At 38.7% G+C, this 20,663-nt stretch overlaps 1 protein-coding gene across 4 annotated transcripts in view; it reads left to right on the forward strand.

Moving 5' to 3' along the window:
- The window catches only part of DPY19L3 (dpy-19 like C-mannosyltransferase 3), a 73,339-nt gene that overhangs the window by 5,009 nt on the left and 47,667 nt on the right, over nt 1-20,663 (forward strand). For 3 of the 4 annotated variants that reach the window (XM_058529064.1, XM_058529066.1, XM_058529065.1), the window contains one exon: nt 19,476-19,566. The exons of the other annotated variant lie outside the window; for it this stretch is intronic. In XM_058529064.1, the coding sequence (XP_058385047.1) occupies nt 19,476-19,566 (91 nt within the window). The remainder of the gene's footprint in view (nt 1-19,475; nt 19,567-20,663) is intronic. 4 annotated transcript variants of the gene reach the window in all.

A 20,663-nucleotide genomic window follows, 5' to 3' on the forward strand; every position in this document is an offset into this window, starting at 1 on the left:
ATCATGGAGTCTTAATCTGGCTCCCTACATGACCTCAGTTTGTTCGTACCTTTCTAACAGTATATGCAAATGGCTGGGGGGAGCCAGAATTTTTATCATGTTCTCAGGCGGCTCTCTGACTTTTTAAACTCCAGTGTCTTTGTTGTCTTTTTTCTGTCTGCCTCTTTTTTGTCTCTCTCTTTTTAAACATTTCTTGTTGTCTTTTAATTTGGCATTGTTTTCAGATCAAGTATATCACTTACACAAGGAAACTTACACATTGCCAGTGTTTTTCATCCAAAACACTGCACACTGCCAGTGTTTTCCATCCAGAAATACTTTGGTTTGGGGCTGGCCTCGTAGTGTAGTGGTTAAGTTCATGCACTCTGCTTTGGCAGCCCAGGGTTTGCAGGTTCAGATCCCGGGTGCGGACCTATGTACCGCTTATCAAGCCATGCTGTGGCGGTGTCCCATATAAAGTAGAGGAAGATGCGCACAGATGTTAGCCCGGGGCCAGTCTTCCTCAGCAAAAAAGAGGAGAATTGGCAACAGATATTAGCTCAGGGATAATCTTCCTCAAAAAAAAAAAATAAAATATTTTGGTTTCGGTCCAAATTATCGTGATCTTTGACCTTATTTACTACTGTGGCTTCTAATGACTAGTTACTTATAAATGTAAAATTCACCTTCAAAGATCAAAGATTTATCATCTATGAGAATATTCAAAAGAATCAATGCAGAATCAAAAGCGAGTTTCCCAAAATATTTGAGCTTTGGTTCCATTATTGGAATGAGTCTCTAAAGGAAACTACTTTGAATGACAAAATTAATTTGTATGAATAAATTCTAGTATGTTTATTTAAAAAACCTGTCATTACTTTATAGGTACAGCATGTATCTATGTATATCTCTTATACAAATTATCGTGGTACCAAATAATAATTCTTATCCTTCAATGACAATTGGTAGTTTTTCTTGTCAAGAAAAATTTTACTCACCTATATCTCTTTCAAATGGAGTGCTTATAAACAGATTCTCTAGAATTAAGCAATCTAATGCTTATTTAATAACATAAGTATTTTGTTTTTTTGTGTGTGTGTGAGAGGAAGATCAGCCCTGAGCTAACATCCATGCCAATCCTCCTCTTTTTTGCTGAGGAAGACTGGCCCTGGGTTAACATCCGTGCCAATCATCCTCCACTTTATATGGGACGCTGCCACAGCATGGCTTGACAAGCGGTGCCTCAGTGTGCGCCCGGGATCCGAACCCTGGGCCGCCAGCAGCGAAACACACACATTTAACCACTACGCCATGGGGCCAGCCCCTAACACAAGTATTTTGAATAAAGGCTGAGACAGTCCTATGTGGGCATATAGCTGAAATTAAATGCTAGTAACTGTATAGTAAGGAGACATGCTGAAAGAGATCACATAACTTAATTTTAAACTATAAGTTTAGTTGTTTAATTTCAAGCTTACAAGTGGCCTTGCTGGTATCCTTAAATACACCTCATCATCAAGAAACCTAAGCATCCTTGAGTTTTTCTCTCTCTCCTCTCACTAGGTTAAGTGAGTTGTTATACTTTGACCTAGTATTTATTGAGCACCTGTTCTGTGAGTAACATTGATTTAAACGCTGTGGGGAACATGTAAGGATTTAAACACTATGGGGAACATGTAAGGAATAACAAAGACTTCTGAATTTGCCAACAATAAATTAATGCAGTAAATGTATAATATGCATCTACAGTATGCCAGCAGGCACTGTGCAATACCACCAAATAAGATGAGGCCCCTGCGTTCAAAGAGCTTCCACTCTTGCGGAGGATGCAGGCAGGCAGACAACTACAGCAGGTGCAAAATCAGCACTTTGATTAAGAGAGATAGAGTATTGTGGGAGCACATAGGAGGGGTAGCCTAACCCAATTTTGGAAGCTCAGAGAAGGTTTTCTAGAGGAAGTGATGGTTAAGTAGACCTGAAGAATGAGAAAGGTTAACCTGGCAAATTGGGGAGGAAAGCTGAGTGTCAGAGGGAACGGCCATGTACAGGAAATTCGAGAGGTAAGAGAGTCTAGAATGTTCAGGGTATTGGCAGTCATTTAGCCTGGCTGGGGAATAGAGGGGGAAAGGGGATGTACTAGAATGGTGAACAGAGGCCAGATCATGCAGGCCTCTGTGTCTCACAGCTTTCTCTGAACGTAGTAGTGAGCCCTATATTTGATGAGGCAGTGGTGTCATCATACTGGTAGTTTAGAAAGATGGCTCAGGCTACAGTGTGGAGAATTTGAGGAGGGCAAAACTAAAGTGAGAGGAAACCACTGAGATCATCCAATTCAGTGGGTTCAGTAGTATCTGAATATCCAATTAAGGCAATCAGTAAATGAATATCTTTGGTGTGCCAGACACTGATCTAGGCCCTGAGAAGACAACATTTGAAAATTATGTGGATTGGGCCGGCCCCGTGGCTTAGCGGTCAGGTGCACGCACTCTGCTGCTGGCGGCCCTGGTTCGGATCCCAGGCGCACACTGACGCACTGCTTCTCCGGCCACGCTGAGACCGCGTGCCACATACAGCAACTAGAAGGATGTGGAGCTATGACATACAACTATCTACTGGGGCTTTGGGGGAAAAAATAAATAAATAAAATTTTTTTAAAAAAGTAATTCAAAAAAAACCCACCATCCTACTAAAAAGAAAATTATATGGAACCTAATTCTGATGAGGAGGAAAAAACCATAAACTAACAAGAAATAAGTATTATAGTGAAAATCAAACAAGGTGATGAGTTAGTTATTGGGAAGCTACTTGAAATTGGAAGGTAAAGCAGACCATTTTGAGAACAAGACTTAAATGATAAGAAGGGACCAGCCAAGCTAAGGTCTGTGAGAACATCCTAAGCAGAATGAGCAAGTGAAAAGGCTCCTAGGTAGGAATAAGCTTGTCAAGTCAAGGATCAAAAACAAAGCACATGTGGCCAGAATTTTATGAGCAACAAGGAGAATAGTACAAGAAAGGAAAAAGCCAGATCGTGTAGGGTTTTGTAAGCTGGACAGGAGTTGGAGAGAAGTGGACAGAGTCAGCTTTTTAGGAGGTAGACTTGGAAGGATATATTGATTCATCATTTGTGTGGAGGGCAATTCAGAGAGAAGAACGATCAGTGATGACCTGCTGCTCCTGTTAGCAGATAAATAGATGGTTAGATATGCCATTCACTGTGATAATGAACCCTGTGGGAGGAGCATTTCTGGAAGGTACAATGATTTCTTACACCAACTACCCAGAGTTAAGCCAAACTTCACAGGTTAAGGGCACAGTCCTCCACAAAACTGCTCTCACTTCAGACACCAGTTGCAAGTTCGGGGGTCCCCAGGCTATCCTCACTTCTGGCCAATTGGCTGCAAATTTTGGGATACCCACTACCTGCTCAGGTTCAGTAATTCACTAGAAGGACTCATAGACCTCAGGAAAGCATTATACTTAGGATTACGATTATATTAATAGCAAAAGAACCAGCCAAAGGCAGAAATGCAGAGGGAAAGTCTGGGCGGTCCCAAATTCGAAGTTTCCGTTGTCGCTTCCCTGTGGAGTCAGGACGCCTTATCCTCCTGGCATATCGATGTGCTACAATCTGTAGAGTATTGCCAACCAGGGAAGCTCACCTGAGCTCTGGTATCCAGAGTTTTTCCTGGGGTTTCGTTATGTAGGCATGATTGATTGAATCATTGGCCACAAGATTGAACTCAATCTCCAGCCCCCCTCTGCTCCCCAGAGGTTGAGCTGATGTCAGCGGGCTCAGAGCCCCAACCCTCTACTCACACGTTGGGCTTTCTGGCTTGGCCAGCCCCCATCCTGAGTCTTCTCCTTAGCGCAGACTATCAGATGTGATCCTGAGGAGCCCACCATGAATAACACTTGGGAAATTTGAGGATTTATTAGCTACCTCCCAAGAGCTGGGGTCAGAGGCCAGCCAAGTTCTTGATTATGCAGGAGGCAGCAAGGCAGGAAATGATACTTTCAGGTTTGGATACATTGTGAGTCACTTTCAAAACAGTCTGAGAGATGAAGTAAAGGAAGCTGGATTTATGGATCTGAAGGCAGGAGTTCCATGTGTTGGAAATGGACATTTTCATATTACCAGCTTGTAGATGTGTGGGCAAGATTGTTTGAGGCATGTGTAGAGTGAGAAAGAGACCCTGGGCTGGCTACTTTCTGTCTTTGCCTCAGGTACCATCTGGGAAAAGCTATAAAACAGGCGTATCCTGGAACAGGTTTCTCCCATCACCGCCCCCATCCCCTGAAACTTACACTTGAGCTCAGTCTTATGGCATTTTTTCTCACGCCCTCGCTTATAGCACAGGCTTTTTTTTTTTTTTTTTTCTGTATCACAAGAGGAATCCTCAGATGTTGTAACTATTTCTCAAACCTGGTGATACCTCTACATAGGCATTGGGTTTATTTTTCATCTTAGGTTATGTATGTAGACCCAGTGCTTTCCAGTAGAACTCTCTGCACTCAACGAAATGCTAGTATCTGCACTGTCCAATACAGTAACCACCAGCCAGGTGTAGCTAGTGAACACTTGAAATGTGGCAGTGCAACTAAGGAAGTAAATTTTAAATTTTATTTAATTTAAAAATGTATATATATTTTCTGCGAATAAACCAATGAAAATTACAGCCATTACTGATCAAAGACGTTAATTAGCCAAACGAAAAGCTCACTTTCAGAATTTATATGCCTTCATAAATTTACTCCTGTAATTTACACTATTTTCATGCTGGGGGATATGGGAGTATTTGAGAAGTGTAAATCTGTTTTCCTTTTGTATTTGTGGGTTATAACTTAAAATTTCTAGGCTAATTTTTGATGAAAATACTTTGATCTTCTTTTGAATACTGTGAATTAGTTGTAATCATTCAGAGAGTAAAAATGTTTCTTATAAAATAGACAAATGATACATTGAGTTTATGCATTCAAAATGATTTTTTTAAATGTTCATAGCAGTGTTAGTATTTGAAACATGGGAACCCTGGAACAGAGCAACTTGAAAGTTGGAGAAGATGTTGGTTTTAAATGGTCATAGAAAATGTGTATGTAGTATCCTTTCTTGATTTTTTAAATTAGAAAGCTCTTCTCTTACTGTCTTAACCATTGTGTTATATTTCCCTTGCTGGGAAATTGGAAGTGTGAGAGGTTTTTTTAATATCTTTTCTTGAATGTCTGCTGTGTGGTTGGCACTGTTTTAGATGCTTTTTACACATATTGTATTTATTCTGGCTGTCTCCAAAGCCCAAACATTTTAACTCTAAATTGTCCTTGAAATGCAGCCTGTTTTTTTGCTGCCCTTTATTATAAACAAAACAAACTAAAAGGGTTCAAAGCCCATGCTCTCACTTGCTGTGCCACCCTTATGGCGCCTGGCACCTAAGCAGCGCTGAGTACATAAGGATCTTTTTGGACTAGAAGTAACCTCCAGGGAAGAGGGAAGGGGTGTAGGCTGGGGAGGCAGGAGACGACTGGCTGCTGTAGAAAATCTGGGCTGGAACTGGAGCAGAAGGTGCGGCTTTGGGAGCTGGCGCTCAGGGATGGGTACAGTTAGCACAGGTAAGTGGGGAGCCAGTCGGCTTAGTTTGTGCTTAGTAGATGGAAGGTAAAAACCTATATGATCGTCATTCTTTTTATTTTTTGAACACATATTGTGTTTTTTGTTGTACAAACTATACTGTGACAGCAACAAAAATTTTTAAATGAAAACCGTTACTCAGTATTCATGACCCTTAACAAAATGTTTTCATTTTTCCCTTCCATTCTTCATCCTATATGTGTATAATATTGTACTTATGACTCCCAATTTTTTTTATAATCAGATCGCTATATCCGATGTTACATCATATGCTTTTTTCTTAACAGACTTGCACAATTATTTTGTAAATAATTATGGTTATATAATTTAATATTTTTAAAATGTTTATACTCAGGTTATTTCACTATTTCCATACTTTCCAATTTTGAATAGTTTGTTTCTAATTGTGTGGTTAGACCCCTAAAATTGCTTACTTAACATCTTGTTTTAAAGTGGCAGTGTAAAGAGGTCAGTTCCTTCTTTTTTTAGAATTACATCAGAGCAATTAAGGAAAATGAAAAACAGATAGTCAAATGTCACCCTGGATGAAACTGAAAAGTCTGTAATCTGGAACCACAGTATACGAGAAAGGGCTGCCAAATCCAGGGAAACTCAAAGGCACGTGGAAAGATGCTGAGAGAGGACTTGCACAGCTGCAGATTTCAGATGAAGCTGCCAAAGCTTAGTTCTCCAAAGCCACAGGCACGTCCTGGGGGGTAAAACCCACAGTCCCCTGTGTGGGACCATGGGACTTGATGTGAGGAGTAATGACTGCCACTTTCCTGGAGACACTTTGGTATGAAAGAGAAGCAAACTAGGCAGGCTGAAAGGGGTAATCACAGAGACAAGCCATTTTTGTAAAAAGTGGAATTTAAGAAGACCAAGATACAGAAAACTTGCATTTGAACTCCCAATCTCTGTTGACTAAAGTGAGGAAACGACTCAAGAGCTCGCTGTTGTAAACCATCCCCATCACAAGGAAGATTCTTGCTGGCCTGAGTTATGGCCCTGGCCTCTCCCACAAGTGGACTTCCTGTAAGGAGCCAGTTTGGTAACAACTTGCCACATTCAGAAATGACTAATAATCAGAAAGGAACTAGCACTAGGTCTGTGCAATGATACTGCAAGAAAAAAGGGAAGAGAAAAACAAGAATGGATGATAGATGAAGAACAGTCACCAGAAAAATTTTACAGCAGAGACGTGAAGATTGTGACCAAACATGTCACATTGAAAAGCAAACAAACATAATAAAGCATTTGCCACTGTGGAAGAAGAATTCAACACAGGTATGTAATAAGGTATATGCCATCTTCAAGGAGATATAGCAAGATAACAAAAGGAAAGGAAACATAAGCTGGCAGAACTTAGGTAAGAAATAGAATTAAAAAATATAACCATAACAGAAATCACAGCCACATTGGAAGCAACACACAGGAGACCAGAATCTGCAGAAAACACAGAAAGAAGAATGTTGGACAGGGTTGATGAAAGTAAACGAAATGAAATTAGTAAAATATTAGAAAGTGACAGCTGAGGAAGAGAATAGCAAACATGCATAATTTGTTTCCCAAAAGAGAACCAAAACGATGAAACAGGAAAAAAACCTGTTTAAAGATAGAATTCAAGAAAACTTTCCAAAAATAAGACTTGAGTCTACAAATTGAGAGGGCGCAATGGGTCCCAGAAAATTTGGCCTAGAAAAATCATTAACAGAATATAGTTCTAGGAAATTGCTGGACTTACATAGTAGGAAACCTTTGGACATCCAGACAGAAAGATCAAGGTACTTATGAGGGGAGACAGAGGTCAGTCTGGCTTCCAGCTTCTCCATAGTAACATTTAATGCTCAAAGACCTTGAATGAGGTCTACAAAGGACTCACATACAAGAATGTATGTATATTTTAACACAGTCATTCTATCATATCTAAAGCACCATACAAATTTTTTGGATTCTGAGAAATAGATATTTTTAAGAATACCTGAAGAAATTGGTGGAGGAAAAAATTTATCCAGCCAAGAGATAAAAGGCAAAACAATGACAGAAAGACTGTCAGTGAGGTTCAAATTTATTGAACTGTAGGACTAAGACCAAATAGAGAAAAAAATATATATTATGGTATAAACAATGTAATAACATAATTGTTATAATTATTATCTAATAGTAACAACAATGTAATAGTAATATAATAATGCAAGTTAGAAGAGGAAGAGAAAGAGAAGGTAAAACATGGTAGAGGTCTCCTGTTTTTTTATCTTTCACAGCTAAAAGTCAAAAATCATTTGACTTTTGATGTATCATTTAAAAATGATACATCAAGAAACGGGCATATAGTATATATAAAAGAAAATTCCAAGAAAAATAATACCAAGTAAAATTGGGCAGGAGAAAAATAAAAATTTCATAAGATTGTCATTACTCGTTACAGGAAGTCAGTAGATACTATCCAAAGAAATAAGAAGTTGTCCTTTGAAGTTATAGCTATCAAGGTAACCCCTAGAACAAAAACATAAACCTCCCAAATTAAAAGACACACATACACGTACAGAAACAAGCAGAGACAGATGATATACTAAAAGATTTGTTCTAAAGAGCAATAAAAAGCATGGCATAAAATGTATTAACACTAATATGTCCAAATGTTTTTGTATAAATAAATATAAATGGGCTTTACTCACCTAATAAAAATTCTGGATCACAAAGCAAAATCCAGATCACATGCCATATGCATAATGTCCTCCCAGAACAAAGTTCCTTAGAAGGATTAGACCAAAAGTGTGGATAAGGCTTTACTAAATAAAAGCAGAAAGGGAAAAGAAAGTCTCAGACAGAAAATGTTAAATGAGGCAAAGGGCAAGTTTTCAGTGATAAAGATGCAGACCACAGATATGACCATCCGTGCATCAGGTAACTTAGCATAATATTCATAAAGCAAAAACCACAGGAAATACAAGAAGAAATACAGGAACACATTAGTATTGAGTTTTACTTCCTTCTGAGTTCATAAAAAAGCAAGTGGACAAAAATAAGTGAGAATATAGAAGACCTGGGGGAAATAATGAATGTGATAGATCTAATCTGTAACTATCTAAAGACAGAATATATGTTCTTCTCAAATATCTGCAGAATATTCACTAAAACATTGATATGTTAAGCCATAAAGAAAATCTCGGATCCAAAAATACAGAAATTATACGGATGATATTCTCTAATCACAATGTGATAGCGTGTTGTCTTGGCTTGTTCCTGACTTTGGGGATAATGGTCATAGACTCACAGTATCCTCTTTGTTTAATTTATTAAATAATTTAAATAAAAATTGGAGATAACTAATTAAAATGAAAAAGAAATCACTCCCTGGAAATTTAAAAATATTTCTTAGCTAACTTTTGGATCACAGAGGAAATTAAAACTGAATTTATAGAAGTATAAATAAAGTCTAGAAATGATGAAAACCACATTTCAGGATTATGGAATACAGCTAAAGCAGTACTCGGAAGAAAATTTGTAGCTATAAATACTATATTATGAAATAATGAATAAACATAAATGAATTAATTATTCCACTTATGAAGTCAGAAAGTAAAGAAAAATCTAGCAACAGAAGGAGGGATAAAGGTAAAAGAAAGTGATCAACTAGAAAGGAGGAAAACAATTCATAAATGAATGGTTATTTGGGGGTGCAACAAAGGAAGATCAAGATGTGGTAGGAAGTACAAATATCCGAAATAAGAAATAATTACAGACATCATGAAATATGGTAACAGAGAAACAACTATAGAGACCATGAAATAGAAAAGAGCCACACAAGACTATTTTGTTTGATTCTATGCAAATTAGATGAATGGATGAATTGGTGATATTTTAGAAGAATATAAATTACCAAAACTTGGGTGAGATGGATGATTTTCGAGAAGAATATAAATTAACCAAAACTGGCCCCAGAAAACACAGTTATTTCTGGGGATGTGATAGAGAAAACTTGATAAAGAGCTACCCATCCCACACCCCCAAAAATACCAGACCCCATTGGTTTTATGGAGGAACTTTACCAAATGCTTAAAGAATCAAAATATTCCAATACTATTTGAGCCATTCTAGAACACCAAAGAGGAAGAAAACTTCCAAATTATTTTTATAAATCAGGCATAACACACCAAAACCAAGGGTCAGAATATAACTCTACTCAGTTTTCTTTGTTCCTATCGGTTATGTTTTATAAAGTCACTAAGAACGCTGAAGTAGAGAATACTGAACCATTGCTCCTGTGTGCTCATGTATACACACATACATATCACACATAGGTTATAATCTTAAATCCTAAAAACTCCTCCTGGTGGATTCTATTTTCTTTATTTTACCAGAGAAAATGAGGTTCAAAAGTGTAAGGTAACTTGCCTGAGGCCACCCCACTAACAGGTGCCAGAATTGGGATTCAAACCCCGTCCACCTGGCCCCCAGGCTGGGCTTCTTTCACTGTGCCGCAGTATGCCTTACTGTCTTCATCCTCTGATCATCTCTCTGTGAGCGCTGGGATGAACAAGACCACGACTGGAATGATGCACATTAGGTGACTCGAATTTTTTACTGCTCTGCACATGACTGCAGATGTCCAGCAAGTATTGATTTTGTTGATATTGTTGTTACCTGTAAATTTTAGCTTAGTAAGCAAATTTGTAAATAAATCCATGAATAATGAGAATTGACTGTATATACTAAATAATATAAGAAAACAAAACTCAGAGACTAGTCCCACTTATTTATATTGAACCAAAAATCCTAATTAATAGTAGTAAAGAGAATCCAGAAGCACATTAAAAGCATGACACACCATGAAAGAATCAATTTTATGTCAGGAATGCAAAAGAAATTGTTGGGAAATCTATTAATATACTCGTTTGCTGTGTTAGTACTTCAAAAGATGTAAAAAAGGCATGTGAAAAAACTCAACATCATTTCCTTACTCAAGAATAGACCAGATGAGCCTACCACATCAATAGAATAAAAGACAATCACATGGTTTACGTGATTATCTCAAAAGACACAGAAAAAGCATATGACAGAATTCGGCTTCCATCCGTGGTAAAAACACTGAACAAACTAGGAATAGAAGAGAACTTTAACCTCATAAAGGGCATCTGCCAAAAACCCACAGCTAACATCATACTTAATGGTAAAAGACTGAAAGCCCTCCCCCTAAAATCAGGAACAAGACAAGGATGTTGGCTCTAGCCACTTGTATTTGACATTGTACTGGAGGTTCTAGTTAGGGAAATTAGGCAAGAAAATGAAATGAAAGGCATCAAAATTGAAAAGGAAGAGGTCAAACTGTATTTTTAGATAACATGATCTTTTACATAGAATCCACTAAAAAAATCATTTAGAACTAATAAATGAGTTTATCAAGGTTGCAGGATACAAGATCAGAATACAAGAACTAATTGTATTTTTATACAGCAGCAATGAGCAAACCAAAAATGAAATTAAGAAAACAGTTCCATTTACAATAGCAACAAAAAGAATAAAATACTTAGGAATAAATTTAACAAAAAAAGTATAAAACTTAAACCATATTCATGAGTTGAAGGCCAATATTGTTAAGATGGCAGTACTTCCCAAGTTGATCTGCAGGCTCAACACGATCCCTTTCAGAATCCAAGTGGATTTTTTTGCAGAAGTTGACAAGCTGATCCTAAAATTTATATGGAAACTCAAGGGGCACAGCCAACACGATTTTGAAAAAGAGCAAAGTTGAAAGACACACACTCCCTGATTTTGAAACTTTAAGGGTACAAGAATCAAGACAGTGTGGTACTGGCATAAGGATAGATGTATAGATCAGTGGAATAGAATTGAGAGTCCAGAAATAAGCCCTTACATTTATGGTCAGTTGATTTTCAACAAGGGTACCAAGACAATTAAATGGAGAAAGAACAGTCTTTTCAACAAATAGTCTAGGGACAAATGGATATTCACATGCAAAAGGATGAATTTGGACCCCTTCCTCGTACCACACGCAAAAATTAGCTCAAAATGGATCATAGGCCTAAGTGTAAGAGCTAAAACTGAAACTTTTAGAAGAAAAAATCTTCATGGCCTTGGGTTAGGCCAAGCCTTGTTAGATACAACACCAAAAGCGCGAGTGACTAAAGGAAAAATAGTTAAATTGGACTTCATCAAAATTAAAAATTTTTATACTCCAGTGTACACCATCAAGGGACAACATTCAGAATGGGAGAAAACATTTGTAAATCATATGTCTGGTAAGAGACTTGTATCTAGAGTATGTAAATAACTAGTACTTAAATAAGGACAACCCAATTTTAAAAATGAGCAAAAGACTTGAATAGACATTTCTCCAAAGATGGTATACAAATGGCCAATAAGCACATGAAAAGGAGCTCAGCAACATTAGCTATCAAGGAAGTTCACATCAAAGCCACGATGAGACAACACTTCATACCCACTAGCAGAGCTGTAATAAAAAAACAGATAATAAGCATTGACAAGGATATGGAGAAACTGGAACCCTTCTGCACTGCTAGTAGGAGTGTAAAATGATGCAGCTGCTTCGGAAAACAGTCTAGCAGGTTCTGGAACAATCAAACATAGTGTTATCATATGATCTTAGCAATCCTACTTCTCAGTATATACCTAAGAAAAATGAAAACATATCCACACAAAAACTTGTACACGAATGTTCATAGCAGCACTTTTCATAATGCCATAAAAGAGAACAACCCAAATGTCCATCATGGATGAATAGATAAATAAAATGTGGTATATGCATGCAATGGAATATTATTTGGCAATTTTGAAATGAATTAATGGTACATGCTACAACATAGATGAAGCTTGGTAATGTGCTAAATGAAATAAGCTAGGCACAAAGGACCACGTATTGTATTTATATGAAATGTCCAGGATAGACCAGTCTAAAGAGACAGAAAGTAGGTTAATGATTGCCTTGGGTTGGAGGGCGTGAGGGATTTGCAGAGTGATAGCTCAGGGGTGTGGTGTTTTTGGGAGGGGTAATGAAAATATTCTAAAATTGGTTGTAGTGATGCATGCATAACTGTGAATATACTAAAAGCCATTGCATTGTGCACTTTAAGTGGGTGAATTTTATGGTATGTGAATTCTATCTCAGTTAAACTTAAAAGAGTAGATGCATACTTTTTTAAAATATAGCCTGTGTACATCTCAGACCAAATGCTAAGGCCTTACCTGTTAGAGAAACAGTAGAACAGTGCTATCCAGTAGAACTTTCTGTGATGATGAAAAGTTCTTTGTGCTGTACTAATACTATTGCCATTAGCCAAATGTGCTCAGGAACTGAGGAACTGAATTTTTAATTTTAATTACATTTAATTACATGTGGCTGGAAGGCATCACAGCACGAGAAGCATGTCTCAAGCCAAAGCTATCCATTACCATTACTATTACTTAACAGTGCTTTGGCGGTACCATCGACATAAACGTGAGAGGAAGTAAAAAGTATAAAAATTGGAAAGGAGGAGGTAAAATTATTTGCAGATGATGTGATTATCTACCTGGAAACCCCAGGAGAATAATCTGAAAAATTATTACAAGCAGTAAGAAAATTCAGAAAGTTGCAGAGATGAAAGACAAACTTAAATATACAGAAACCAAAATACTTTATTTTAAAATTTGTCAAATTGCAATTAATGGGGAAGGAAGACCCAAACACACGCTTTTAAAAAGCGCTGCCTGGCAGTCGGATCACACTTCCTTTTGTCCGCTTACCCCCCACCTCTCCTGGGGAGAGCTTTTCTTCCTCAGACCTTCCCCCAGTCTTCACTGTCAGCCTTGCTTCCTGTTCACTGTGTGGAGGAGGAAAAAATTGCTTTTCTTACTACCCTCCTAAGTTCTCTGGGTGGAGTCCTGTAAGTTGAACTGACAAAAGACAGATTAACAAGAGAAAAGCATACAAATTCACTTAATACAAGGTCTCTGTGACGCAAGAACCCTCGTAAGGAAATGAAGACCCAAAGAAATGGTGGAACCTGAGCGTTTTTAAACTAGACTTGATGAACAGTGGAAAGTCATGGAAAAACATAATAAGACAAAGGGTAGTAAACTGGGGGACTCAGCAAGACCTGTCTGTTCAGATTCCTCTCAGCCTCCCTCCATCTTTGGAGATGAGGATATTGTTTTCCTCTGGGTATCGGAAAGGCACCTCTCACAAGAGAGTCTCAGGACCTGCTTCAGGGGAGAAGGGAGAGGTCAGAGAGTCCTTCCTGCACCTGCCGTTTCTCAGAATACTCAATATGCCAATATTGAGCCATATTTTGGGGTAGCGTGTTCTGAACTCTGTCAACTGCGAAAATAGAAGCAAACGGAAGAGACCTTCCACGTGCCTCCACTCCACAGCTGCCTGGACCTACACCCATGTACGCTGACTGTTCTTCATGCCACATTTGTGCAAGATCCTATCCTGTCTTCTCCAGAATCTCATCACTCTAGCAGTTGGTTCTCTCTCTTAGGTCTTTCTCCCATCCTGGGGGGAAACGTCTCTTTGACCCCACTTTCTCTTTCAGCCAGTGTCCCATTTTTCTGCTCACCTTAGCACCAAAACTCCCCCCAGAGTTTGTCAGCCTGTGGTCTCTGTTCCTTTCCTCCCATTCTCTCTCTCGAACCCACGCCAGTCAGGCTTCAGCCGTGGCACTGCTCTTAAAAAGTTCTGGTTAGGGCTGGCCCCGTGGCTTAGTGGTTAAGTGCGCGCGCTCTGCTATTGGTGGCCCGGGTTCAGATCCCGGGCGTGCACCGACGCACCGCTTCTCCAGCCATGCTGAGGCCGCGTCCCACATACAGCAACTAGAAGGATGTGCAACTGTGACATACAACTATCTACTGGGGCTTTGGGGGAAAAAAAAAAAAGTTCTGGTTAAAGTCACTGGTGACCTCCAAGTTGCTAAATTTAGTGGTCATTTCTCAATTCTCATTTTACTTGACCACGTTTTTTTTCTTGACTCCAGGACACGCATCCTCCTGGATTTACTCCTGCATCTCCAGCTGAGTCTTGGGCTCCTTTGCAGGCTCCTCCTCAGCCCCTGACCTCTTATTGGCAGAGAACGCCAGGACTCGGCTCCTGTATTTTTCTGTCCACCTGCATTTCTAAGAACAGTCTTATCTATAGCTTTGAATACCGTCTATATGCTGATGGCTCCCGACGTCTTCCCCTGCTCAGACCTCTTCCCCTGCTCACACCTCTTGCCTGAGCTCCAGACTCGTATATCCAGCTGCCTACTTGCCGTCTTGACCACCTGCATTCAGATGTCCAGTGGGCATTTCAGGCTTAACAGGTCGAGAATCAAGCACCTGACCCTCCCTCCCCTCAGATGTTTCTCCTTAAATCTCCATCTGTGTAAATTGCAGCTTCATCCTTCAGTGGCTCAGGATTTCTGTCCTTGAAGAATCCTGCTTCTCTCAAAGCCCACATGAAATCCCTCAGGAAACCCTCTCGGTTTTACTTTGACAGGGTCTTGACTCGGATCCCTCTCACACCCTCCACTCTTATCTCCACCTGCATTATTACAGCAGCCCTCACAGGTATCCCTGCTTTGCCTGGCCCTTGTAGTCTATTCTGAGCACCACAGCCAGGGTCATTCTTTTAAATGTAAAGCACCTGTGTCTCTGCTCCAGACACACACATTCGAACTCAGCATGTCTGAAACCGCGCTCCTGACCTCCCGTTCCTCCCTGCACACACACCTAGCTCAGAGCACAAGCCCAGAGCCCTTGTCGCCTACCGGGACCAGGAGGTCCGACCTCACATTACCTCTCAGGTGCCCCTGCACCTCCCTGACCCTATTAGCTGCCCCTTGCTTGTCCCCTCCACTCAACCACACTGCCTTCCTCACTCATCATGGTGTATGTGGGTTGTCCTGTCTGACCAGCAGGCTCTTATCCACATGGCTGCCTGCCTTACCTCTTCAGGTCTCTCTCTGTTCACTTGTCGCTTCATCAGTGGGGCCTTCCCTGCCTACCTTCAAGATCACAGCACCACCCCCTTCCCTCCCTATCCCCCTTCTCTGCTTTACTTTTTATATTTTTTTTTTATAATTTTATTTATTTCCCTCAAAGCCCCAGTAGATAGTTGTATGTCATAGTTGCACATCCTTCTAGTTGCTGTACGTGGGACGCAGCCTCAGCATGGCCGGAGAAGCGGTGCGTCGGTGCACGCCCGGGATCCGAACCCGTGTAGCCAGCAGCGGAGCGCGCGCACTTAACCGCTAAGCCACGGGCCCGGCCCTCTGCTTTACTTTTTATATTTTGCTTATTTGTTCTCTTCTCCCTCTGCTCTAGATTATAAAATCCATGATGGCAGAGATTTGTGTCTCTTGTTCCCTGCTGAATCTCCCAGCAGAAGAATGCTTATTGCTTGTTAGTCAATAGGTATTTGTTCAATGAGTGAATGAATGAATGAGGAAGGTAGTTAGGGGGAAGAGGAGACCAATTAGAAGCACAGAATCCACATGGGGAGGCTAGTTTAATAGTTCTTGCAAAAGACCATTCATTCCTTCTAATTTATACGTGTCTTTCCTTGATTAGTCATTTTCCCTTTTGAAAAATGCATTATTCTTTCTCATTGAAACATAAACCCCTTGGGATCAAGGACTAAATTCTACACCTTTCTGTTTCCCCAGCAAATAAATGTTCAGTAGTAAGGAAAGGTAATTCTTATTTGGCTAAAAGTACTCAAATCATTCAATGTATTTTTTAGTCTTTTTTCGTTACACTAACATTTTCCACTGTTACTCTCTTATTTATTTGATATTACAGAATTTGCATATCTTCCCATTGAATACTCTTGCAAAGCAAAGAGTCTTTAGAATAAATAGGGTTAATCCTCAAAGTGGTAACTACAGTAGTACCAAGATTAGTGGTTGCTTCAGTGTGAGCCCAATGGAAGTACTGTCGCTTCAGCCGTGGTCTAACCTGCTCACAAACACCACATGGCAACTATCACATGTCACAGCTTTAATCAACTCCAGGGCAAGAATCATTCCACTAGCAGATGGACATGAATTTAACCAGACAATAAACCATGTATGTGCCATAAATATGTTTGCTGAGGGCATGTTTCCCAGTACAGAACTTTAAGAACAGCTGTCTTATCATGAGCTACTGTTTCTTGGTGAGATGATTTGTTAGCCTAATTCTGAAACAGATGACACTTATAAAGTTAATCTTTCATAGCTTCCCCACTACCAGCAGCCTAGTTATTTTGGGGGCAGTTTTTATAAACAGAAGTTATTTACATGAGATTTTTTAAAACTAATGACGTGTTTTCCTTTGCAAATTTGGTGTCATTTCTCTAAAGCGGCTTGTTACCTTTTGTGTGTTACCAGGGGGTGCAAATCATTAATTGCAAGCAGTCATTTTTTTTTTCTTGATGCTTTTTCTTTTCTGTTAAATTATTGTATAAACTACTACTTAAATGGTTTTAGCTGTACCGTTCTTTAAAAAATACAGTTCTTTTGTCTTGCCGCTTCTTTCTGTCGTTGTCTTCAGAGAAGGTGTTTTCATTCTCTCAGCATTGCTTTCCCTGTGGAACCTCTGCAAACTGAACTGTGAGGTAGCTGTCCACGGTGCCTTCTTCAGGGGCGGCTTCTATTGGCGCACATTTTCACTGGCACAATCCACCAGGCAAAGCATAAGTTGCTGGAAAACTGGAAGAGCGTTTGAATGAGTAAAGCAGATGTTCTCTTAGCATGAAGCAGATGTAAAACTTGCAAGTGTCTGTCTAATAAAGTATAGCATTTGGTTCTCTACAGCTGGTGCCAAGATTACCAATTAATCACGTTTGAATGCATTTTTACTAATTAGGTCCCCCTCTGTTTTTACACATTCTGGGTGTATTAAAGAGAGGGATGAGGCACAAAAGCTTTCTACTTTAGGTACTTTGAGCAGTGTTTTTTTCTTTTTCCTCGTCTTTATGAAGTCAGTCTTCTTTTATTCTTAGAACCGTGGCGGATATGCAGCCCCTTACGTGTGCATGACTGATTTGACTCTCCAGTTTGACTTGGGGATGCAGGTTTGGTGTTAGAGTTTTCCATTGAAGGCAGCTGTACTTTGAACATGCAGCTGGAGAGAAGGAAAGGAATGTAATTAAACTTAATGGGTTTTTTTTTTTTCTTTTTTGCATGAACACAAGCTAGTATTTGCTCAGTTAACGTCAATTTATAGCCTCTAGGGTTACTTGACCAAGGAGAAGCTTGGACATTCTAGAAATGACTGATACCAGTTTAGTTTTGTCATCAAAAGTAGTAGAGCAGTTTTTCTGAAAGATTTAAGATGGATAGTTTAACATGACTGCTAAGAAGAGTTGCTTTTACTGCTGTGAACGATACAACACAAATCAGTAGTAAGTGGAAAAGCTGCAAGAACTGCCTCATTTTATATTGTCCTTTTTATAAAGCAGGTATGTTAATGAAATTAAATTTCAGAACCTGACGGGGCCTTTTTTTCATATTTGATTTCCCCAGAATAAATTTGTTTTCTATGAAAGGAGGCTCGTTATTAAGGAGGTTTGCTAACTTACCTCTCCTCCCTTTTTTTTTAAAAAGAGCTAACAACAATAAAACATAGTTTGTTTTTCAAGGTCAATAATTGGATGTTTATGCTCCAATAATTGAGTATTTCTTCAATGCTTTAGTCATGAGTTGATTTATAATACTTTTTTTAAAGGATAGGAGAAGTATTTAAAGAGTATAAGAAATAGATTAAATAATTTACAGGTCTGAAGATAAATAACATGAATGGTTCTTTTAATGAAATGGTTATTAGTATTTGAAAAATACTTGGAGGTAGGGAAAACAAGGATGTGTTAAAAGAAGCTTATCCCCTAGAAAGTTTAGTGTTCATCATCTTCCCCCAGTGAAGTTGGGTGTGTGGAAATGGATCTGCTGTAATAGGAAAAAACACAAGTGGAAATGCATTTTAGACAACGCATGGCAGATTCTGGAGCGTGTTTTGAGCACTGGTGTAGAAGAATCTGTGCTGACATAGAGTATAATTGTTTGTTCATTTCTACTGTTACATGTGTATGAAATGTAGGATCTAAGAGTATTAATAAGATTATTCTAGGAAGTCTTCCCCATCCTCATTACCAGTTGCCTCCATATTTTATGTTAATGATTTAAATTTTAAATTTCATAAAAACATCTTATAATCAAATTGACTAATAGCTATTACTTTAAATTTTCAGTTCTTCTAAAATTTAATATTTAGGGAAAAGCAGTTTAGTATTTCTAGTATCCATTTTCCTACATGAACGTCTTTCTACCAAGGTTACACCTGTCAAGGTAAACTTCACATGGAAAAGATCTGCTCCGTTTCGCTAAGAATACCTTACATTCTTAGAATAAAAAGAAAATTATTAATCTTATATAATATTGTTAGCTTTTAGGCAGGTGTCTAATGCAATTATAGTTCTTTTCATTTGGGAGGCTTTTTTATACTGCTCCTATTGTTTTTTCCTCACTGATTACATAAGAATGATAGTGTGGTTTTTTTTTTTAAGTTTTAATTTGTGTGAAATAAAAAACATTAAGTCTGAAACATCAACTTAAATGGAACTAGTTGTCTTCATTTTTTAAAATAGTTTGTTATGGAAAATTTTAAACATCCACAAAAGTAGAGAGACTAGTATAATAAACCCCTATAATATACACCCAGCTTCAACAATTATCAGTCTTCTGTTGTTTTTATTTGCCGAGATTTCTTAAGACAATATTTTCAGAGTTTTTTTTCTTTTAAGTTGTAGTTCTGTATCCTGTTTCTACAGTGACAGTAGATCTTTAAAGAAACTAGGTCATGTAACCCAGTCGAGCTACCTTCTTTTCAGGAAGTAGAGCGGGAGATCTCCTTCAGGACAGAGTGTGGACTGTACTACTCCTACTACAAGCAGATGCTGCAGGCTCCCACCCTCACACAAGGTAATCACAGCTGCTGCTTGCGTCCGGGCTGCTGCGTTCTTCTCAAAGGGTCAGCCACCACAGACTTCTGCACTAAAGCATTTTCAATGCTTTATAGAACTTGGGTTGTTTTTCTTTGAACTTGTGTGGTTTTTCTTTGTTAACACAATCAGTCCATGAAAATGTTTTGCTCTGGAAGAAGTTATATAATACTGTCTGTAACTCTCTTCTCCTTGCCTCTCAGCTCTACTCTATCCCAAAATTAATCTGTGTGTGATTTCTTGGTTTTACTGCTGATTTTTCTCATGATCATTTTGGAAAAGGTCTTTGCAGGTGAAAGGAGTATTGTCTAAAAACAGGAGGCATTTTGGTAATACAAATGAAAATTACAGTTGTCCCTCTTATCCCTAATGCCCCCATTCATTCTTTTATTTTGTAATTACCATTTTTCCACGTTTTCACTGTTTCTAAGTGCTTTAGAGCCCATACTCTTTATCTTTACTCCATCTAATGGAAACCCCAAAAAGAATCAGTCCTACTTAATATGTGCTTGATATGCTTAACATGGGTACACATGGCAGAAAATTGCCCTTTTCTAAGCTTGGCTTGGATTCAGATATATCTTTGGCAAGAATTCTTCATAGGTGATGTTTTGTACTTCTAATTTTATCGCAGTAGGAGACACGGAATTGTATCCTTTTTTGTGCCATAAAAATTAATCCATTGATTCTTGTGTAGATAGCCAGATTCACCCATAATATGGTTAATTACCCATCAGCCTTTCACTTAATGGTTTTAGCAGCCATTGATGATTATCGCCTATATCCATTTCAATAGAGTTACAAAAGTGACATTCTGCTTCTATCATTCCTCCTGTATTTATTAGCTGGAACTCTGTGATATAGAAAACCTTTTTATCATCAACTATTTGATTACCTTCAGGTACAGTTTTATTATATAAGAAAAGCAAGATAAGTGTTGATTTTTTTTTTTCCTGTATAGTCGATCCTTGGTATTCATGGATTCTGTATTTGCAGATTCACCTACTCACGAGAACCTATTTATAACCCCACAGTCAATATTGGTGGCGCTTTTGCAGTCATTCATGGGCTTGTGCA

This window comes from Diceros bicornis, chromosome 34 (assembly GCF_020826845.1).
Source record: "Diceros bicornis minor isolate mBicDic1 chromosome 34, mDicBic1.mat.cur, whole genome shotgun sequence".
Classification (NCBI taxonomy): Eukaryota; Metazoa; Chordata; class Mammalia; order Perissodactyla; family Rhinocerotidae; genus Diceros; species Diceros bicornis.